The sequence below is a fragment of the Anomaloglossus baeobatrachus genome, chromosome 6 (genome assembly GCF_048569485.1).
Source record: "Anomaloglossus baeobatrachus isolate aAnoBae1 chromosome 6, aAnoBae1.hap1, whole genome shotgun sequence".
NCBI classification, from domain to species: Eukaryota; Metazoa; Chordata; class Amphibia; order Anura; family Aromobatidae; genus Anomaloglossus; species Anomaloglossus baeobatrachus.
The window spans coordinates 288,501,399-288,525,528 of NC_134358.1; the positions used below are offsets into that span (position 1 = coordinate 288,501,399).

General features: G+C 48.4%; 1 protein-coding gene across 2 annotated transcripts in view; it reads left to right on the forward strand.

Annotated features, from left to right (window-relative positions):
• The window catches only part of OTULIN (OTU deubiquitinase with linear linkage specificity), a 70,689-nt gene that overhangs the window by 34,398 nt on the left and 12,161 nt on the right, over window positions 1–24,130 (forward strand). For both annotated transcript variants that reach the window (XM_075314870.1, XM_075314872.1), the window contains exon 7: window positions 22,122–22,265. In XM_075314870.1, the coding sequence (XP_075170985.1) occupies window positions 22,122–22,265 (144 nt within the window). The remainder of the gene's footprint in view (window positions 1–22,121; window positions 22,266–24,130) is intronic.

Consider the following 24,130-nt stretch of genomic DNA (forward strand, 5'->3'; position numbering starts at 1 on the left):
GTCCACTACAAAAAACGTATATGTGCAAAAATGGCACAAAACAGAGCACACGCTAACGCAGTGTGCTCCATTACAGTGAATGGCTCTACAGGGCGCACGCGTCCGGAACACGCTTTGCAGAGTGGGGGAGGGGCGGTTCGAACGGATGCTCCGACGGGACCTGTGGACGTAGGGAAAAATGCAATCTGAAAGGAGCCTTAGTTTGTCACATGTTGCTGTCAGTCTCGAACAGCAGTGCAAACAGTGCATTGATATGGGAACATGTCACTCTTATGTGCCCATGGAGGCCGCTGGGTTGCTGGGACAGTCGGGGGTCTGTTAAACACCTCTGTGCCTCTCGTTATGGGCCTCCCTTTAAGCCCAGCTTGTGGTTGAGCTTGAGACTGTGATTTTTACTTTGTGCAGCAATACTATGGTATTTCGTTATATAGCACAAGAGATTAGACGATCGCAGGTTAAAGTTCCTGAAGAAGAAGAAAAAAAATAAATACAATGAAAAGTAAAAAATAAAGAAAGTACAATTCACCCCCTTTCCCCTATTAAAAATAAAGCTATATAAATACATGTGTGGTATCACCGCTTCCAGAAAAGCTTACCGTATATACTGGCGTATAAGACGACTTTTTACCCCCTTAAAATAATGGCTACAGTGGGGGGTCGTCTTATACGCCGGATATACGGGGGGGGGGTGTGTATGTACACTGCAGCGTCCAGGGGAGTTGGTGGAAGCAGCTCTGGAGCACAGGGGAACGCTGCGGCCTGCATCCTTTGATCTCCTGCACCCGCTCATATAATATGCACAGCCGCTGTCCATCTCCAATGGTGCTGAAATCGCACGCAGTGAGGGGCTGGGGCAGCGGTGCATATTATATGAGCCTGCGTCCCAGTGTGATCGCACATGCCCACCCCTGTGTTAGATTTGGCCCCCAGGCTGCTGCTCATTCTAAAATAAAAAAGCTTTACTTACCCCTGCAGCGTGTCTCCCTGTGTCCCTGCTTCCACTGTGATCAGGCAGAGAGCTCAGCCTGCTGTGCCGATCACATGACCGCACTGACAACCAGGAAGTGGAAGAACAGAAGCACGGAGCCAGACAGGAGATAAGGAAAGAGGGTTTTATTTTACTTTGGGCAGCAGCCTAGGGGCCATATCTGACACAGGGGGACTTGTGCGATCTATAGGGGCCATGGGCAGCACTATGGGGGAGATATCTAACACAGGGGGACTTGTGCCCATTATGGGCCCCAGTGAGCTGCTTCTAACCCCCCAGATGTATGCCCTGCCAATCCCCCCCCCCCCCCGCCGATGCCGCGGGTGCTGTACCCGCCGAGCCGCGGGTGCAGGCCCCACAGAGCAGCAGAGTTGTGTGTATTTGTCTGTATGTAGCAGAGTTGTATGTGTTTGTCTGTATGTAGCAGAGTTGTACGTGTTTGTCTGTAGCAGAGTTGTACGTGTTTGTCTGTATGTAGCAGAGTTGTATGTGTTTGTCTGTATGTAGCAGAGTTGTATGTGTTTGTCTGTATGTAGCAGAGTTGTATGTGTTTGTCTGTATGTAGCAGAGTTGTACGTGTTTGTCTGCATGTAGCAGAGTTGTACGTGTTTGTCTGTATGTAGCAGAGTTGTATGTGTTTGTCTGTATGTAGCAGAGTTGTATGTGTTTGTCTGTATGTAGCAGAGTTGTATGTGTTTGTCTGTATGTAGCAGAGTTGTATGTGTTTGTCTGTATGTAGCAGAGTTGTATGTGTTTGTCTGTATGTAGCAGAGTTGTATGTGTTTGTTTGTATGTAGCAGAGTTGTACGTGTTTGTCTGTATGTAGCAGAGTTGTATGTGTTTGTCTGTATGTAGCAGAGTTGTATGTGTTTGTCTGTATGTAGCAGAGTTGTATGTGTTTGTCTGTATGTAGCAGAGTTGTACGTGTTTGTCTGCATGTAGCAGAGTTGTACGTGTTTGTCTGTATGTAGCAGAGTTGTATGTGTTTGTCTGTATGTAGCAGAGTTGTATGTGTTTGTCTGTATGTAGCAGAGTTGTATGTGTTTGTCTGTATGTAGCAGAGTTGTACGTGTTTGTCTGTATGTAGCAGAGTTGTATGTGTTTGTCTGTATGTAGCAGAGTTGTATGTGTTTGTCTGTATGTAGCAGAGTTGTATGTGTTTGTCTGTATGTAGCAGAGTTGTGTGTGTTTGTCTGCATGTAGCAGAGTTGTATGTGTTTGTCTGTATGTAGCAGAGTTGTATGTGTTTGTCTGTATGTAGCAGAGTTGTATGTGTTTGTCTGTATGTAGCAGAGTTGTGTGTGTTTGTCTGCATGTAGCAGAGTTGTGTGTGTTTGTCTGTTTGTAGCAGAGTTGTGTGTGTCTGTAGCAGAGTGTAGTACCATTGTTTCAGTCCAGTTGTGGCTTTATACAGCAGGGAGGAGCATTCCTTGCTGTACTAAGTGAACATTGGAGCGATTGATCTGTCAATGGCCCTTTAAAAACATATTGTACGGCTCTCGCGGAATTAAAATTAACATGTTGCAATCAAAGCAGACTTTTTTTCATTTGGGAGCGGGGTAGTCTTATACAGTGAGTATATCCCAAATTCTATATTTTTAGGGCAGAAGTTGGGGGTCGTCTTATACGCCCAGTCGTCTTATACGCCGGCATATACGGTAATTCATCAAATTATAAAATAATTAACCCAATCAGTAACCATCATAATGGTATAAATAAAAATGTGCTGCCCAACAAAAAAGTCCACACTCCGCTTCAACCACTCAAAAATGTAAAATATTATAGGTCTCGGTAAAAAGCTGCACAATCCCCCAAAAATATAAAACATTTTCACCCCTAATATGATAAAAAAAAAAAAGCTGGACAAGTTTGGCATCACCAGAATTGTACTGATGAGAAGAATCCTATCGCCAAGTCAGTTTTACCACACACTGTATGCTGGAAAAACAATTCCCAAATAAACAATGTAGGAGTTGCATTTTTTTTCGCAGTCGGTAATGTTTTATCGTCTGGGTCACGTTGTTAGTGACGCACATCCGGCGTCATTAACAATAGCGCAGCGTGTGACACTGACCAGCGACCTTAAGTGACCTCAAAAATGGTGAAAATCGTTCACCATGGAGAGGTCGTCCCAAAACCAAAAATCGGTAATACATGAAGAAAGGAAGAAATTCCAGCAACTTCAGGAGAAAGTAGAATTTTCTTAAAAAACAGTTTCTTTATTGGTAGTAAAAATATTAATATATATTTTACAAGATCTACAATCTAACACTGGTTTAATTATCAGGGAAGCCGATAAGGGGGGAGGGGTTGTTGTTTTGGATGCTCTTTTGTATTTCAAAATGAACCATGCCATTTTGTCTGATGATCATACGTATTTACATTTACAAGGGGACCCAACTAATTTCTTCAAGGTAAAGATGGATAAAATGCTTCAGGCTGGTTTGGAGGGGGGCATTTTTACACAAAAAATTTTTGATTATCTTACAGTGGATCATCCTGTGATTCCTGTGTATCATGCCCTCCCTAAACTACATAAAGGTGTTTTTCCCCCTCCATTTAGGCCCATTATATCCGGCATTGGTTCCCTTGGTGAAAAACTTGGTGCTTGGTTGGATCATTTTTTGCAGCCTTTAGTTAGAGAATTGCCAGGTTTTCTCAGAGACACTAAATCCCTTATCAATAATTTGAATTCTATATCCTGGCAGGGCAACTACATGTGGCTGACATGTGATATTGTCAGTCTTTATCCTTCCATTCCACATCATGTAGCTTCTGATTGTTTGCAGTTGTTTCTCAGAAAACACAGTTCATATCCCATTCACATACAAAATTTCATCATTACTGCAATCAACTTTTTATTAACGCACAATTATTTTTCTTTTGATGAAAAGTTTTTTCTGCAGAAATGTGGCGTTAGCATGGGAGGGAAATTCTCTCCCTCCCTTGCTAATATTGTTGTAGCCATTTTTGAGGAATTTTACATTTTCAATGAAGATAATGAATTTTCAGATCATATAGTTTTTTACACACGTTACATAGATGATGTATTAATTATATGGAGAGGGGATGAGGTCACTGCACATTCTTTCATTAACCATCTCAACCAAAATTCTTTTAATCTTAAATTCACATTTCAAACAAATTCCACCAGCATTAATTATCTAGATGTCACTCTGATAGGGAAGGGCAGTGTAGTGGAGATCCTTCCTTACCATAAGGACACGGACTCCAACTCCATTTTAATGGCCAGTTCATGTCATTCTCCGCATGTCATTAAAAATATTCCGCTTGGTGAACTTATCAGGTTAAAGCGCAACTGTTCCTGTCCAGAGGCTCTACAAGTGGAAATGGACTGTGCTGTTACCAAGCTCAAACACAGGGGCTACCCGAAATGGTGTCTAGATCGGGCAAAAATTATAGTTAATGAAATAGATAGATCGGATTTATTTAGAGATAACAACAAAAATAAGAACAATTTTAGTAGGAATAATGGTGTGACGTTTACAACGAATTTTTCTCCCCAATTCCATGATATAGTAAAAATAGTACAAAAACATCTGCCTATTTTACTTAGTGATGATTTATTAAATCGGATTTTCACTAAAAATAAAATTAATTTTGTGGCCAGAAGAGCCCCTAATCTTGCCAATATTCTATCCCCCAGTTTGGTTGTAAGCAGCAAGGACAATGCCATCTCTAAAAATTGGTTATCCTGCACAGGTTTTTTTGGCTGTGGGCACAATTTTTGCATCTCGTGCAAACATGCAAAAAAATGCAAATCATTTACATCTAATTATACAGGACTTTCTTATAACATTAACAGCTTTATAAACTGCAATACCCCAAATGTGGTTTATTTGATTGAGTGTATTTCCTGTCACGTTCAATATGTTGGCTGCACGAGTTGTCCCCTCAAACAAAGAATACGCAGACACATGTCAGACACATTAAATACATCTGCGGTAAATGTGTCTGCTGTTTCCAGACACTTTGCCTCTGTTCACAATAGATGTCTGGACAATCTTGTTTTCACAGGCATTGAAAAAGTTTCCAGACCTAAAAGGGGTGGGGATCTTAGAAGAAAGATTCTTAATAGAGAATCTTTCTGGATCTTCAAATTGGGCACGAGAATGCCGCATGGTCTGAATATGAGGAGAGATCTTGTTATGCAGTATACTTGAATTCCAGAATTATTTGTTCTTTATAGGACATACCTTTTCAGTACCAATAACTATATATCATATTATACTGTAGTAATTATTGGATATTTGATGGTTTAAGGTTATTCCTTTAGCATTTGAATTGAAATTTTCACTATATAGCAATTTGGACATTAATAAATGTGTTTTGTTTTTTTTGTTTTTTTTTTTTTTTTTTTTTTTTTTTTTTTTTTTTCCCGTCCTTCTTTTGTCCCTGTCAGGAGAAAAAAAAAAATCTTTCTTGTCTCTAAAGAGCCCCTTCACTACAGATTATACCGGGCATATATATATTTCTTATCATGTGATCTCTCTGGTTGCTTCTGTTTTTAATCAGTTTATGTACATATATTTTTTGGTGTTTTTTTTCCTTTATTTTCTGTTGTTGTGCTGACTTTTTGGTGCAGTGTCTCAGTTTCTATTCTTTCACTTTTTTTTTCTCTTCTCTGTGCTCTCCACACTAAATGGGCTGGGTGGTAACAAATCCAATTAATTCAACCTGTTCTTGTTGTGCACAGACTTTAAATACTGTCTTAGAGATTTCCTCTGCGCATTCCATGATTAAGACCTATTCAGGTTGAAACGCGTAGGAAACAGCTCCTCTGTCTTGCCTCTCTATTTTTGTCTTGCTTGGATGGAATATTAATATTTTTACTACCAATAAAGAAACTGTTTTTTAAGAAAATTCTACTTTCTCCTGAAGTTGCTGGAATTTCTTCCTTTCTTCATGTGTTCCCACCCAGGTCAGGGTGTTTCCGTGCACCGGAGGTAAGATTTGGGAGTGAAGAGGGAGAGCTGAAGTTTCTTCGTTTTTGACAAAAATCGGTAATGGTTGATTATCGATGTGGTTCTTCGCTCCTGCCGCTGTGTGTGACACCGGAGGAGCGAGGAACCTCACCTTACCTGCCTCCGGCCGCAATGCGGAAGGAAGGAGGTGGGCGGGATGTTACGTCCCGCTCATCTCCGCCCCTCCGGCCGGCCGCTTAGTGACGTTGCGGTGATGCCGAACGTCCCTCCCCCTTGAGGAAGGGATTGTTCGGCAGTCACAGCGACGCCGCCGACCAGGTAAGTGTGTGTGATGCTGCCGTAGCGATAATGTTCGCTGCGCCAGCGATCACACGAAATCGCATGCGCGACAGGGGCGGGTGCTTTTGCGTATGATATCGCTAGCAATATCGTAGCGTGTAAAACCCGCTTTAGAATTTTGTTCCCGTTTTCCAGTACACTATGTGGTATAATGAATGGTGCCACTCAATAGTACAAAATCCAAGCCTTTATACTTCTATGGAGACTGAAAAGTAGGAAAATGGAATTTGGCCACGTCTGGAAGTAACTAAGAACCACTACCAATATTTTATTTTTAGTTTTTTCGTAGATAAAAAACCTGTTGAAAAATAAGCGCAATAGGGTCTTACCCTGACAAACAGGGGGTGACAGAAAAAATAATCCTACTCACCAAGGAGGGTTGTGAAAGGCACAGCTCCTGTAACAGCATAAATCCGGATCAACGGCAGCAGTACCCCAGGTGGCTGATAACAGAGAGATTGTGGAACGGGGCTTTGTAAACCGCGCCAAAGATCACTGATGAAGACTTGGATTAATGTAAACTTTTTATTTTTGCACAGGTCTATGCGTTTCAGGAGGCTCTGGTCCCTTCCTCAGGACCAACAGGCATAAGCTACATCAAATTTGATGTAGCTTATGCCTGTTGGTCCTGAGGAAGGGAGCAGAGCCTCCTGAAACGCGTAGACCTGTGCAAAAATAAAAAGTTTTACATTAATCCAAGTCTTCATCAGTGATCTTTGGCGCGGTTTACAAAGCCCCGTTCCACAATCTGTTATTTTTAGTTTTTTAGCATTAGTGTGTGTGTGTGTGTGTGTGTGTGTGTGTAATATATATTGGTGTACATGCATTAATATACTCACTAATCTTACTGGTTTCCAGTGCCATTCCAGTCCTATTCTCACTCCCGTGAATTGTATTTCGACTTGCCGCTCCACACTGCTATCTATGGCCCCCGATTCATTAAGACCCGCAATTTTCTTATTTTGATGAGGGGGAGGGGTGAAGTCAGATTCTCCTAATTCATGAAGAGGTTCACTCCTCTTTATGACATGGGAGCTGCTAATGAATGGTCTGCACCTTGTCAAAAATCTCCTTCCACTCTCTTACTGGAATATGGTTTCTGGTGTTGGGGACGCCACAGCTAGTCATGAATTACACGAGCTGAGGGGCCACTCCTTTTGGTGGAGATGGAAGAAACTGATGAAAACATCAAGAGACAACCCTTTTGTGCAGCTCCGTGTTGTCCCAAAATTAAACTTATGGAGCCTCGTTCTCGCGCTTTTTAGCTTTACAGTAAGGCTAAGGTCAGATGGCTGAATATTTACTTTTATCCTAGAGAATTGGATTGATTTATACAAATCACACTAAGAACAGAGTGTCCACATAGTGTGACCTGATTCTCCCAGATGAGGAGAATATGGAGAAATATATTCTTCCATCTTCTCCCTTGTGTCTGACCATGAAAATTGGACTGCACGCCAATCTTATGATTTCAACTCACTCGTGGACTAAGGCGGAGTGCGATCCCAATCAGACCACCTGAGCATGCTGTGATATATTTATTATTAAAATATATAGCTCGATAGACATTAGATTTGATTTTTTTTTTTTTTTTTTTTTTTTCTTGCACGGTCCCTTTGGTCCGAGTGCGATCCGATATTTTGACTGAAAATATGGCGGCGTGAGCAAGCACTAAAAATGCTTGCTTGTTCACTCAGCGCATAGTGTGAGCCAGTAAATTGGAATATGTCATGTCAGTGAGAAAAGGAGCATAGCAGCGCTGGGAAAATCGCTATAAACACATTTATACAGGTATAGTTAATAAAGTAATTGGGAATGCGTCTTTTAAAAGTAATGGTGTCATTCCAAACTAGTTCCACAATAAACCAGCACTCACAGCTTTGTTGATGGAAAAATGAAAAAAAATATGGCTTTTAGAAGGGGGGGGGGGCAGAAGTGCAGTCCATTAAAAAAATAAAATAAAAATGATCAGAAATGCTTTAACTTAAAGTGTCTTTCTGCCGTGAATCCCCAACTGTGAGAATGCTGCTGTAAGCTGATATGAGGGGCTGCTGGTAAGTCTTTGTCTTTACCCAGAAAGAAACTAGATAGGATGATGAAACTTTACATTTATTCCACATACTCTCCACTGATGTCAACACAGTTCTTACATCAGTATTCCAAGTTCTGTAAGCCTAGCAAAAAGATGGATTTCGGTTGTGCCTCGAACCAGGCATCTGTAGCAGCCATGGCATCAGAAATGGTGTGAAATTTGGTACTCTTGAGGTGTTTCTTCAGGTTTGGAAACAGATGATACTCGGAGGGAGCTAGATCTGGTGAATAAGGTGGGGAGTCAACCAACTGGAAGCCCAGCTCTGCCAGTTTTGCCATAGTTACTTGTGCAGTGTGAGCAGAGGCGTTGTTTTCAGGAACAAGATTCCTTTTGGTCACCTTGCCTCGCCTTTTGGCCTTCAGAGATGCCTTTAATTTGCCCTCCTTATCCCAGAATATAGATTCCATCACGTTAGTGGCTGATTTTTGCCCCCTGAACTTCTTTAGACAAGGAGAACCACTGTGCCTTTTGATCTTTTGACTGCTGCTTGTTTTCAGGGTCATACAAATAAATCCAGGTCTCATCCATAGTGACCAGTCGATCCAGGATGTTCTTTATCAGTCCAGAAACGCTGACAAATGGACCGGGAAGTTTTCACTTGCTTGCTTCTTTTGTTGTCAAACATTTGGGGATCCACTTTGCAGATAGATTTCTCATGTCCTAATGTTCATGGATAATGACACAAACACGTTCACGGGAAATCCCCATGATGTCGGCTATTGCTTTAGCTGAAATTCGTCGATTCTCCAGTATGAGGTTGTGCACAGCATCGACTATCTCCGGAACAACAACCACTCTCAGGCGTTCAGGACTCTCATCATTGGTGCTGAAGTGGCCGATTTTAAATTTGGCAACCCAGTTCTTAACTGTGGAATATGAAGGGCATTGATCCCCCAATGTCTGCAACATATCACCATGAATTTCTTTGTCGCTCCATGGGAGACCCAGACAATTGGGTGTATAGGCTATGCCTCCGGAGGCCGCACAAAGTATTACACTAAAAGTGTAAAGCCCCTCCCCTTCTGCCTATACACCCCCCGTGCTCCCACGGGCTCCTCAGTTTTTTGCTTTGTGCGAAGGAGGCAGACATGCACGCATAGCTCCACAGCTTAGTCAGCAGCAGCTGCTGACTATGTCAGATGGAAGAAAAGAGGGCCCTTAAAGGGCCCCCAGCATGCTCCCTTCTCACCCCACTCTTGTCGGCGGTGTTGTTAAGGTTGAGGTATCCATTGCGGGTACGGAGGCTGGAGCCCACATGCTGTTTTCCTTCCCCATCCCCCTTAGGGCTCTGGGTGAAGTGGGATCTTATCGGTCTCCATGCACTGAGACCGTGCTCCATCCACAGCTCCTGAGGACTCTGCTGGATAGGAGCCGAGTATCGTTCAGGGACATGGCCCTGCTACTTGAAGGTACTCTGTGTCCCCGTGGGGACCGCGCACAGCAACACTCCAGCATTGCTGGGTGTGCTAGTGCACCGGGGACTGCGGCGCTGACCGCGTTTGTGCTATTACACACTGCAGCGTCGCTGAGTGTGTTAGTGTAAGGGGACTGCCGCGCTGACCGCCGCTGCCATTACTATTACTGCGGCGCGGCTGGGACTGTTAGTGCGCCAGGGACTTCAGCGCCGACCGCGCTTTTACGGCGGCCGCGCTCATAACTCGAGTCCCCGGCTTTTTGCGGCCTAGTCTCGTTCTTCCCGCCCCCAGCCCTGCCAGTCAGGGGAAGGGCGGGACGCTGTACAGCACAGCAGCACTGAGGGCTGGAGCATGCTTTGCATACTCCACCCCCCTCACTGTGCACAGTGGGGCACCAGTTCCCGCACTTTCTGGGTCACGCCCACGGCTCCCTCCTCTCCTTAGGACGCCGGCAGCCATTACTCAGCTCCTCTGACGCTGCAGAGGACAGACAAGCGCTGGGGGACTCAGACAGGGATTCTGCTGGCCACACAACCGCTCTAAGCGGGCGGTAAGCAGCACCTCAGGTGCTAGCCCCACTTGTGCAGTAGTGTAAATATATTTATAGGTATACTTTACACTGTATGGTGCACGGTTGTTTCTGGCTATATACCCTATTGTGTTGCTCAGGGGAGTCAACAGCATGGTGCCCACAAGAAGCAGGGGTGCCAAAACACAGGCTTACTCTGCTGCCTGCGCCGCATGTACGACCTCACTACCGGCAGGCTCCACTGACCCTCATTGTGTGCACTGCTCGGCCCCCGTGGCACTTACTCAGCCGGAGCCTCTGCTAAGGGAGGCCCAGGGGGAACCACCTGCTAACACTGTCCAGGTGACAGGGACGGAGTTTACAGCTTTTACTGAAAGGCTTTCTGAGACTATGGCTAAGATACTAGAAGCTTTGCAGTCCAGACCGGTATCTCAAACCAGGGACACTGTGGAATCATTGCCACCTAGTTCCCCTCAGTCGGAACAACCATGTCCTCCCGGGGTGTCTCATAGATTCCAGAGTGAGGTCTCTGACACGGACCGCAGTCCCAGACCGCGTAAGCGAGCTCGCTTGGAAATTCCCTCGACATCATCACATTGGTCAGGGTCTCAGCGGGAGGACTCTCTGTATGGTGAAGCGGAGGTAGCTGATCAGGATTCTAATTCTGAGGCTGCGCTCAACCCTGATACTCCTGATGGGGACGCCATAGTGAATGATCTTATCGCGTCCATAAATCAAATGTTGGATATTTCTCCCTCTGCTCATCCAGTAGAGGAGTCAGCTTCTCAGCAGGAGAAATTCCGTTTTAGGTTCCCCAAACGTACAACGAGTATGTTTCTGGACCACTCTGACTTCAGAGAGGCAGTCCAGAAACACCGGGCTAATCCAGATAAGCGTTTTTCTAAGCGCCTTAAGGATACACGGTATCCCTTCCCCCCCTGACGTGGTCAAGGGCTGGACTCAGTGTCCCAAGGTGGATCCTCCAATCTCCAGACTGGCGGCTAGATCCATAGTTGCAGTTGAAGATGGGGCTTCGCTCAAGGATGCCACTGACAGACAGATGGAGCTCTGGTTGAAATCCATCTATGAAGCTATCGGCGCGTCTTTTGCTCCAGCATTCGCAGCCGTATGGGCGCTCCAAGCTATTGCAGCGGGTCAAGCGCAAATTGACGCACTTACACGTACGTCTGCGCCGCAAGTGGCGTCTATAACCTCTCAAACGTCGGCATTTGCGTCCTACGCTATTAATGCTGTCCTGGACTCTGTGAGCCGTACGGCGGTTGCAGCCGACAATTCGGTGGCAATACGAAGGGCCTTGTGGCTTCGGGAATGGAAGGCAGATTCAGCTTCCAAAAAGTGCTTAACCGGTTTGCCATTTTCTGGCGACCGTTTGTTTGGTGATAGGCTGGATGAAATCATCAAACAATCCAAGGGAAAGGAAACATCCTTACCCCAGGCCAAACCAAGATTACCCCAACAGAGAAGGGGACAGTCGAGGTTTCGGTCCTTTCGGGGCGCGGGCAGGTCCCAATTCTCCTCGTCCAAAGGTCCTCAGAAGGATCAGAGGAACTCCGATCCATGGCGGTCTAAGGCACGCCCTAAAAAGACCGCCGGAGGTGCCGCCACCAAGGCGGCTTCTTCATGACTTACGGCCCCCTCACACCGCATCCTCGGTCGGTGGCAGGCTCTCCCGCTTTTCCGACATTTGGCTGCCACAGGTAAAAGACCGTTGGGTGAGAGACATTCTGTCTCACGGTTACAGGATAGAGTTCAATTCTCGTCCTCCGACTCGATTTTTCAGAACATCTCCGCCTCCTGAGCGAGCCGATGCTCTTCTGCAGGCGCTGGACACTCTGAAGACAGAAGGAGTGGTGGTCCCTGTTCCTCTTCAGCAACAGGGTCACGGTTTTTACTCCAACCTGTTTGTGGTCCCAAAGAAAGACGGATCTTTCCGTCCTGTCCTGGACCTAAAAACTGCTCAACAAACACGTAAAGGCCAGGCGTTTCCGGATGGAATCCCTCCGCTCCGTCATCGCCTCAATGTCCCAAGGAGATTTCCTTGCATCGATCGATATCAAAGATGCTTATCTCCACGTACCGATTGCTCCAGAGCATCAGCGCTTCCTGCGCTTCGCCATAGGAGACGAACACCTGCAGTTCGTGGCACTGCCGTTCGGCCTGGCGACAGCCCCACGGGTTTTCACCAAGGTTATGGCTGCAGTAGTTGCGGTCCTCCACTCTCAGGGTCACTCGGTGATCCCTTACTTAGACGATCTGCTGGTCAAGGCTCCCTCTCAAGAGGCATGCCAGCACAGCCTCACCGCTACTCTGGAGACTCTACAGAGTTTCGGGTGGATCATCAATTTGCCAAAGTCAAATCTGACACCGGCCCAATCGCTGACATATCTTGGCATGGAGTTTCATACCCTCTCAGCGATAGTGAAGCTTCCGCTGAACAAGCAGCGTTCACTACAGACGGGGGTGCAATCTCTCCTTCAAGGTCAGTCACACCCCTTGAGGCGCCTCATGCACTTCCTGGGGAAGATGGTGGCAGCAATGGAGGCAGTCCCTTTCGCGCAGTTTCATCTGCGTCCTCTTCAATGGGACATCCTACGCAAATGGGACAGGAAGCCGACGTCCCTCGACAGGAACATCTCCCTCTCTCAGGCAACCAAAGCTTCCCTTCGGTGGTGGCTTCTTCCCACTTCATTATCGAAGGGGAAATCCTTCCTACCCCCATCCTGGGCGGTGGTCACGACGGACGCGAGTCTGTCAGGGTGGGGAGCAGTCTTTCTCCACCACAGGGCTCAGGGTACGTGGACTCGGCAGGAGTCCTCACTTCAGATCAATGTTCTGGAGATCAGGGCAGTGTATCTAGCCCTAAAAGCTTTCCAGCAATGGCTGGAAGGCAAGCAGATCCGAATTCAGTCGGACAACTCCACAGCGGTGGCTTACATCAACCACCAAGGAGGAACACGAAGCCGGCAAGCCTTCCAGGAAGTCCGGCGGATTTTGATGTGGGTGGAAGCCACAGCCTCCACCATCTCCGCAGTTCACATCCCGGGCGTAGAAAACTGGGAAGCAGACTTTCTCAGTCGCCAGGGCATGGACGCAGGGGAATGGTCCCTTCACCCGGACGTGTTTCAGGAGATCTGTTGCCGCTGGGGGATGCCGGACGTCGACCTAATGGCGTCCCGGCACAACAACAAGGTCACGGCATTCATGGCACGTTCTCACGATCACAGAGCTCTGGCGGCAGACGCCTTAGTTCAGGATTGGTCGCAGTTTCAACTCCCTTATGTGTTTCCTCCGCTGGCACTGTTGCCCAGAGTGTTACACAAGATCAGGGCCGACTGCCGCCGCGCCATCCTCGTCGCTCCAGACTGGCCGAGGAGGTCGTGGTACCCGGATCTGTGGCATCTCACGGTCGGCCAACCGTGGGCACTACCAGACCGACCAGACTTGCTGTCTCAAGGGCCGTTTTTCCATCTGAATTCTGCGGCCCTCAACCTGACTGTGTGGCCATTGAGTCCTGGATCTTAGCGTCTTCAGGATTATCTCAAGAGGTCATTGCCACTATGAGACAGGCTAGGAAACCAACGTCCGCCAAGATCTACCACAGGACGTGGAAAATATTCCTGTCATGGTGCTCTGATCAGGGTTTTTCTCCCTGGCCATTTGCCTTGCCCACCTTTCTGTCCTTTCTTCAGTCCGGATTGGAAAAGGGTTTGTCGCTTGGCTCCCTTAAGGGACAAGTCTCTGCGCTCTCTGTGTTTTTTCAGAAGCGCTTGGCCAGACTTCCACAGGTACGCACGTTCCTGCAGGGGGTTTGTCACATCGTCCCTCCTTACAAGCGGCCGTTAGAACCCTGGGATCTGAACAGGGTGCTGATGGTTCTTCAGAAACCACCGTTCGAGCCAATGAGGGATGTTTCTCTTTCACGCCTTTCGCAGAAGGTGGTCTTCCTTGTAGCAGTCGCTTCACTTCGGAGAGTGTCTGAGCTAGCAGCATTGTCATGCAAAGCCCCTTTCCTGGTGTTTCACCAGGACAAGGTGGTTCTGCGTCCGGTTCCGGAATTTCTACCTAAGGTGGTATCCCCGTTTCATCTCAATCAGGATATCTCCTTACCCTCTTTTTGCCCTCATCCAATTCACCAATGTGAAAAGGATTTGCACTTGTTAGATCTGGTGAGAGCACTCAGACTCTACATTTCTCGGACGGCGCTCCTGCGCCGCTCGGATGCACTCTTTGTCCTTGTCGCTGGCCAGCGTAAAGGGTCACAGGCTTCCAAATCAACCCTGGCTCGGTGGATCAAGGAACCAATTATCGAAGCTTACCGTTCGGCGGGGCTTCCGGTTCCCTCAGGGCTGAAGGCCCATTCTACCAGAGCCGTGGGTGCGTCCTGGGCTTTGAGGCACCAGGCTACGGCTCAGCAGGTGTGTCAGGCGGCTACCTGGTCGAGCCTGCACACTTTCACGAAACACTATCAGGTGCATACCTATGCTTCGGCGGATGCCAGCCTAGGTAGGCGAGTCCTTCAGGCGGCGGTTGCCCACCTGTAGGAAGGAGCCGTTACGGCTCTATTATGAGGTATTATTTACCCACCCAGGGACTGCTTTTGGACGTCCCAATTGTCTGGGTCTCCCATGGAGCGACAAAGAAGGGAATTTTGTTTACTTACCGTAAATTCCTTTTCTTCTAGCTCCAATTGGGAGACCCAGCACCCGCCCCTGTTTTTTTGTGTACACATGTTGTTCATGTTGAATGGTTTCAGTTCTCCGATATTCCTTCGGATTGAATTTACTTTAAACCAGTTTATAATTTGTTTTTCCTCCTTCTTGCTTTTGCACCAAAACTGAGGAGCCCATGGGAGCACGGGGGGTGTATAGGCAGAAGGGGAGGGGCTTTACACTTTTAGTGTAATACTTTGTGCGGCCTCCGGAGGCATAGCCTATACACCCAATTGTCTGGGTCTCCCAATTGGAGCTAGAAGAAAAGGAATTTACGGTAAGTAAACAAAATTCCCTTCATCCTTCCCGGACTTTCCTTGCAGAAACAAGAATTTTATCCCTCCTCTGCTCTGTTGCTGTGAATATCGCATTAGACTCCACCATTTTGTTTTCCCGCCTGCGTAGAACACTGTTGCTATAAGATCCAAACAAAATTTTGAAAACCTATATTAGACACATAAGGCTTTTATGTGATGTAACATTCATTACCATAGAAACAAAAAAGATCACAAAGCCAAAAACTTAAAAGCAGCCCCTCATATATGTAGCCATCCAAACACTTCAGGCCACCTCGCTTTATGCAGCTTCTGAAGTCCAAACTGAAGTGGATAAAGAGAGGAAAATGGCATCCTTTCTAAATAATGTCTTTCCCGCAAGATGCAAAACTGTATTCTTCCAGGTTTGTTGTTTCTCATAAACAGCAGTGACTGTAGACATGTGATTTATATGAACGCCGCACATCTTACAAGGTTTTGCTGGATACATTTTAATTATATAAAACCTCTTTTTTGTTTATTTCTTATAGTCACTATTTTTATTTTTTTCTTTAACGTTTCATGAAAGTAATTTTCTTTGTCGCTCCATTGGGAGACCCAGACAATTGGGGTGTATAGCTTCTGCCTCCGGAGGCCACACAAAGTATTACACTTAAAAGTGTAAACCCCTCCCCTCTGCCTATACACCCTCCCGTGCATCACGGGCTCCCCAGTTTTTATGCTTTGTGTTGAAGGAGGCACACATGCACGCAAGCTCCACATTTTAGTCAGCAGCAGCTGCTGACTTTATCGGATGGAAGAAAAGAGGGCCCCAGGGCCCCCGGCATGCTCCCTTCTCACCCCACTCTGGTCGGCGGTGCTGTTAAGGTTGAGGTACCCATTGCGGGTACAAAGGCTGGAGCCACATGCTGTTATCCTTCCCCATCCTTTCGGGGCTCTGGGTGAAGTGGGATCCTATCCGGTCACCATGCACTGGGACCGTGCTCCCTCCGCAGCCCCTGGGGGAATCTGCTGGACAGGAGACCGGGTATCGTCAGGACAGGCCCTGCTCCTCTGAGGTACTCTGTGTCCCCTTGGGGACGGCGCATAGAGCGCCTGTGTAACGGACGCTGCAGCAGCTGCTGGGTGTTTTGTGTCGCCGGGACTACCGCGCCGACCGCGCTTGTTTGCCGGCCGCGCTAATAAATTTAGTCCCCGGCTTTTGCGGCCTAGTACCGCAAACTCCCGGGCCTGCCAGTCAGGGGTAAGGGCGGGACGCTAGACTGGACGTCAGCGGTGAGGGCTGGAGCATACTGAGGTATCCTCCTCCCCCCTCACTAAGCACTGCGGGGCACCAGATTCCCGCACTTTCTGAGGCACGCCCACGGCTCCCTCCTCCTCTCAGAACGCTGGCAGCCATTCCTATCAGCACTTCTGACGCTGGAGAACTTCAGAGGGGAGACAACAGCCGAGCTCCATAGCTCTGGGAGGCCCAGGCAGGGAATCTGGTGGTCACACAACCGCTGAGGGCGGTCGGTAAGCCGCACCTGTTACTAGGTGCTGGCCCCCCTGGGTGCCGAAGTGTATATTTATATGCTTATATTGTATACATTTACTGTGTTCGGCCGCACTATTTGCTTTTGGCTATATACCCTCACTGATTGCTCTAAGAGGAGACAACAGCATGTCGTCCGCAAAAAGCAAGGGTGCCAAGGCACAGGCTTATTTTGCAACCTGTACCTCTTGTGCGGCTATGCTACCTGCAGGTTCCACCTACCCTCATTGTGTGCAATGCTCGGCCCCTGTGACACTCACTCAGCCGGAGCCTCAGCCACTAGTGGGACCCTCGGCCCAGGTAGAACCACCGGCTGCCACTGTCCAGGTGGCAGGGACAGAGTTTGCAGTGTTGACTGACAAACTTTCTGAGTCTATTTCTCAATCCATGGCTCAGTCTATGGATAGATGGTCTGCTAAGATACTAGAAGCTTTGCAGTCCAGACCGGTAACACAGGCCCCGGGCACTGTTGAATCATTGCCCTCAGACCCCCCTCGGTCGGCGCAGCAAAGTGCTCCTGGGGAGACTCATAGGTCCCACGGTGAGGACTCCGACACGGACCGCAGTCCCAGACCGGCTAAGCGGGCTCGCTGGGAGCTTCCCTCGACTTCATCACACTGCTCAGGGTCTCAGCATGAGGACTCTCTGGAGGATGAAGCGGAGGTGGCAGATCAGGGCTCTGATCCTGACGCCGCTCTCAATCTTGATACACCTGAAGGGGACGCCATAGTAAACGACCTTATAGCGTCCATCAATCAGGTGCTAGAACTTTCTCCTCCAACTCCTCCGATTGAGGAGTCAGCTTCTCAGCAGGAGAAATTCCAATTTAGGTTTCCCAAACGTACACGGAGTGCGTTTCTTGATCACTCCAACTTCAGAGATACAGTCCAGAAACACCGAGCTTTTCCGGACAAGCGCTTTACCAAGCGCCTTAATGACACACGTTACCCCTTCCCCCCTGACGTAGTTAAGGGTTGGGCTCAGTGTCCCAAGGTGGATCCTCCAGTCTCTAGACTGGCGGCTAGATCCATAGTTGCAGTGGCAGATGGTTCATCGCTCAAGGATGCCACTGACAGGCAGATAGAGCTCCTGATGAAATCCATCTATGAAGCTATAGGCGCGTCTTTTGCTCCGGCATTCGCAGCCGTATGGGCACTCCAAGCTATAACAGCTTGTCAGGCTGAGATTATTACAGTCACACGTGCCTCTACTCCGCAGGTTGTGTCTTTAACCTCTCAGGCATCGGCTTTTGCGTCCTACGCCATGAATGCTGTCCTGGACTCTGCGAGCCGTACGGCGGTAGCATCCGCCAATTCAGTGGCAGTCCACAGGGCCATGTGGCTACGCGAATGGAAGGCAGACTCTGCTTCCAAGAAGTTCTTAACCGGTTTGCCATTTTCTGGCGACCGTCTGTTTGGCGAGCAATTGGATGAAATCATTAAACAATCCAAGGGAAAGGACCCGTCCTTACCCCAGTCCAAACCAAACAGACCTCAACAACGGAAGATACAATCGAGGTTTCGGTCCTTTCGGCCCTCAGCCAGGTCTCAATTCTCCTCGTCCAACAGGCCACAGAAGGACCAGAGGAACTCTGATTCATGGCGGTCTAAGTCACGTCCTAAAAAGACCGCCGGAGGAACCGTTCCCAAAGCGGCCTCCTCATGACTTTCGGCCTCCCCAAACCGCATCCTCGGTCGGTGGCAGGCTCTCCCGCTTTTGCGACGCCTGGTTGCCACATGTCCAAGACCGATGGGTGAGAGACATTCTGTCTCACGGTTACAGGATAGAGCTCAGCTCTCGTCCTCCGACTCGTTTCTTCAGAACATCTCCGCCCCCCGAGCGAGCCGATGCTCTTCTTCAGGCGGTGAACACTCTGAAGGCAGAAGGAGTGGTGATCCCTGTTCCCCTTCAGGAATGGGGTCACGGTTTTTACTCCAACTTGTTTGTGGTGCCAAAAAAGGACGGATCTTTCCGTCCCGTTCTGGACCTCAAACTGCTCAACAGACATGTGAAAACCAGGCGGTTCCGGATGGAATCTCTCCGCTCCGTCATCGCCTCGATGTCCCAAGGAGACTTCCTAGCATCAATCGACATCAAGGATGCTTATCTCCACGTGCCGATTGCACCAGAGCATCAGCGCTTCCTGCGTTTCGCCATCGGGGACGAACACCTTCAGTTCGTGGCACTGCCTTTCGGCCTGGCGACAGCCCCACGGGTCTTCACCAAGGTCATGGCAACAGTGGTAGCAGTCCTACACTCTCAGGGACACTCGGTGATCCCTTACTTAGACGATCTTCTAGTCAAGGCCCCCTCCCGGGTGGCATGCCAGCACAGCCTGAACATTGCTCTGGAGACTCTCCAGAGATTCGGGTGGATCATCAACTTCCCAAAGTCAAAATTGACACCGACCCAATCGCTGACATATCTCGGGATGGAGTTTCATACTCTCTCAGCGATAGTGAAACTTCCGCTGGACAAACAGCGTTCACTACAGACAGGGGTGCAATCTCTCCTTCGAGCCCAGTCACACCCCTTGAGGCGCCTCATGCACTTCCTAGGGAAGATGGTGGCATCAATGGAGGCAGTTCCATTTGCGCAGTTTCATCTGCGTCCACTCCAATGGGACATTCTCCGCAAATGGGACAGGAGGTCGACGTCCCTCGACAGGAACGTCTCCCTTTCTCGGGCAGCCAAGGCCTCTCTTCAGTGGTGGCTTCTTCCCACTTCTTTTGTCGAAGGGGAAATCCTTCCTGCCCCCATCCTGGGCTGTGGTCACGACGGACGCGAGTCTGTCAGGGTGGGGAGCGGTCTTCCTCCACCACAGGGCTCAGGGTACCTGGACTCAGCCAGAGTCCTCCCTTCAGATCAATGTTCTGGAGATAAGGGCAGTGTATCTAGCCCTAAAGGCGTTCCAGCCGTGGCTGGAAGGCAGACAGATCCGAATTCAGTCGGACAACGCCACGGCGGTGGCGTACATCAACCACCAAGGCGGCACACACAGTCGTCAAGCCTTCCAAGAAGTTCGGCGGATTCTGCTGTGGGTGGAAGCCACAGCCTCCACCATCTCCGCAGTTCACATCCCGGGCGTAGAAAACTGGGAAGCAGATTTTCTCAGTCGCCAGGGCATGGACGCAGGGGAATGGTCTCTTCACCCGGACGTGTTTCAAGAGATCTGTTGCCGCTGGGGAATGCCAGACGTCGACCTAATGGCGTCCCGGCACAACAACAAGGTCCCGGCATTCATGGCACGGTCTCAAGATCACAGAGCTCTGGCGGCAGACGCATTAGTTCAGGATTGGTCGCAGTTTCGACTGCCTTATGTATTTCCTCCTCTGGCACTACTGCCCAGAGTGTTACGCAAGATCAGGTCCGACTGCCGCCGCGCCATCCTCATCGCCCCAGACTGGCCGAGGAGGTCGTGGTACCCGGATCTGTGGCATCTCACGGTGGGTCAACCGTGGGCACTACCAGACCGACCAGACTTGCTGTCTCAAGGGCCATTTTTCCATCTGAATTCTGCGGCCCTCAACCTGACTGTGTGGCCATTGAGTCCTGGATCCTAGCGTCTTCAGGGTTATCTCAAGAGGTCATTGCCACTATGAGACAGGCCAGGAAACCAACGTCCGCCAAGATCTACCACAGGACGTGGAGGATCTTCTTATCCTGGTGCTCTGATCAGGGTTTTACTCCCTGGCCATTTGCCTTGCCCACTTTTCTGTCCTTCCTTCAATCCGGAATGGAAAAGGGTTTGTCTCTCGGCACTCTTAAGGGACAAGTCTCGGCGCTCTCCGTGTTTTTTCAAAAGCGTCTAGCCAGGCTTCCGCAGGTACGCACGTTCCTGCAGGGGGTTTGCCACATTGTCCCTCCTTACAAGCGTCCGCTAGAACCCTGGGATCTGAACAGGGTGCTAACGGCTCTTCAGAAACCACCTTTCGAGCCAATGAGGGATGTTTCTCTTTCACGCCTTTCGCAGAAGGTGGTCTTCCTAGTGGCAGTCACATCACTTCGGAGAGTGTCTGAGCTAGCTGCACTGTCATGCAAAGCCCCCTTCCTGATGTTTCACCAGGATAAGGTGGTCCTGCGTCCGGTTCCGGAATTTCTTCCTAAGGTGGTATCCCCTTTTCATCTCAATCAGGATATCTCCTTACCTTCTTTTTGCCCTCATCCAGTTCACCAATGTGAAAAGGATTTGCACTTGTTAGATCTTGTGAGAGCACTCAGACTCTACATTTCTCGTACGGCGCCCCTGCGCCGTTCGGATGCGCTCTTTGTCCTTGTCGCTGGCCAGCGTAAAGGGTCGCAGGCTTCCAAGTCAACCTTGGCTCGGTGGATCAAGGAACCGATTCTTGAAGCCTACCGTTCTTCTGGGCTTCCGGTTCCTTCAGGGCTGAAAGCCCATTCTACCAGAGCCGTGGGTGCGTCCTGGGCATTGCGGCACCAGGCTACGGCTCAGCAGGTGTCAGGCGGCTACCTGGTCGAGTCTGCACACTTTCACGAAACACTATCGGGTGCATACCTACGCTTCGGCAGATGCCAGCCTAGGTAGGCGAGTCCTTCAGGCGGCGGTTGCCCACCTGTAGAAAGGGGCCGTTTTACGGCTCTTTTATCGAGGTATTCTTTTACCCACCCAGGGACTGCTTTTGGACGTCCCAATTGTCTGGGTCTCCCAATGGAGCGACAAAGAAGGGAATTTTGTTTACCGTAAATTCCTTTTCTTCTAGCTCCTATTGGGAGACCCAGCACCCGCCCCTGTTCCCTTCGGGCTGTTGTTCTTTTGTGTACACATGTTGTTCATGTTGAATTGTTCTTTGGTTCATGGTTTTCAGTTCTCCGAACATCCTTCGGATTGAATTTACCTTAGACCAATTTATAAGTTTCCTCCTTCCTGCTTTTGCACCAAAACTGAGGAGCCTGTGATGCACGGGAGGGTGTATAGGCAGAGGGGAGGGGTTTACACTTTTAAGTGTAATACTTTGTGTGGCCTCCGGAGGCAGAAGCTATACACCCCAATTGTCTGGGTCTCCCAATAGGAGCAAGAAGAAAAGGAATTTACGGTAAGTAAACAAAATTCCCTTCGTTCTCACTCCACAATTCTGGCTCTGAGCAATGTGTGACGCTGGGTATATTACCTTTACTGCCTTTGTGTAATAGGTTGCTTCTACTCCAGATATGTTTTCTACTTCTAGTTTTTGGCAAATTAGTGGTTTAAGTCTTTCGTTAAACATTTTGTTATTTTTAGGCAGTCCATTTAATTCTCCATTTTCCTTTTCTAGGGTTATGAACAAGTGTCTCACTGTTTCAATTCCATAAGACGCGTAAGGGGAGATAATTACTGTGCCTTAAGAGCCACCTTATTCCAGTGCCTTAGTCAGATGACGGCGCTCCCACAGTGGATGGCCGATGATGATCTTACACAAGTATGTATCCTAACTTTTACAATGTGAAAATAAAGAACGTGTGGCTAATGCTTCGACAGATCAAGAGCCATACAATGGTACTCTGTTCAGCCGTGGACACGTACGCTGAGCGCAGGACCCTTAGTACATTTTCATTGCTGTCCCAATGCAGGCACCATCCAGACAGACTGCACATGGACAATACACTCACACTGTTATTGTCTGCAAGTCCCTCAAAATATATCATGTACTGCCCTTATCTTAACGCAGTGCAACTCCTACATCCGTCCGCTATGCAGTGGAGTGTTCATTGCCGTCCATTGACCCAGACACATCTGCAGCTTGACTGCTCCAAGAATGCCAATGTTCGTCTGTATTTTGCCTTAGGCTCATTTCACACATCCGGATTGCCGGACTCTGCATACTCCAGTATGTATACAGTACAGTGGCAGCATGACAAGCTCCGGTCACATGTTGTCATGTGACCGGAGCATGTAACCCGGAAGTTGCCGCGCTGCCATTGTACTGTATCACACTGTACTGGAGTCCGCCGAATCTGGCAAACCAGTGAAAAGCCGGATGTGTGAAACTAGCCTAAGGGGTACTTTGCACACTACAACATCGCAGGTGCGATGTCGGTGGGGTCAAATTGAAAGTGACGCACATCCGGCGTTGCTGTCGACATCGTAGTCTGTAAATTGTTTTTGTTACGATTAACGAGCGCAAAAGCGTCGAAATCGTATGATCGGTGTAGCGTCGGTCATTTCCATAATTTCGGAAGGACCGATGTTACGATGTTGTTCCTCGTTCCTGCGGCAGCACACATCGCTGTGTGAAGCCGCAGGAGCGAGGAAAATCTCCTACCTGCGTCCTGCTGCTCACGCCGGCTATGCGGAGGGAAGGAGGTGGGTGGGATGTTTTACGTCCCGCTCATCCCCACCCCTCCGCTTCCATTGGCCGCCTGCCGTGTGACGCCGCACGACCCGCCCCCTTAATAAGGAGGCGGGTCGCCAGCCAGAGCGACGTCGCAGGGCAGGTAAGTCTGTGTGAAGCTGCCGCAACGATAATGTTCGCTACTCCAGCTATCACAAGAGATCGCAGCTGCGACTGGGGCAGGGACTATCGCGTTCGGCATCGCAAGCATCGGCTTGCGATGTCGTAGTGTGCAAAGTACCCCTTAGACTGCCCAAGCTTCCTTTCTGGATGGAAATCTGGTACAGCCAAGGATGGAAGTGAAGTCCAACCTTAATTATCTTTTAAGAACATTTTTGCATTCATTGCACAGAACACAACCACAATGCACTGAATATTAGTTTGTTAGTTGCCTTGCCTTCATACGGGCTGCTGCTCTACAATAGCCCATTTCTTTGTAAGATCATATTCTCATTAAATATGTAAGAATGGCAGTACTATTCAGGTATAGGTAGACAAGGTGATTATTATATAAAAACATGGGGTGCTAAACTAAGCAACCACTTCAATGGCACGTCATGCTGTGAATATAGAAATCCGGTTCAAAAACAGAATTCTAGAAACAAAGACCATAAAACAGAAGAATAATGTGGGCTAAATGCTTGGAATTGTTGGGATGAATGGACAAAAGAAATGGTTGCTGCTCCAGGACATTATAGTTTTTCAGAAGGATTACAAACTGAGAAATACATTTCACTTTTTGGTGTAAAAAGTGTTTTTTGCTTTGTTTTTCGTTTTTTTTCCATGAAAAATATAAAGGGGGTCCGCTGTGTAGGATCTTCATTTGTTTGAGCGACAATGAGCATCTGGACGACTATTCCTATCCTGCATTCCACACACAGTCCATTGATATGAATAGTATCTCTGAATGAATCTTTAATTCCATAAAATGCATGAAAATAAGCATCTGTGTA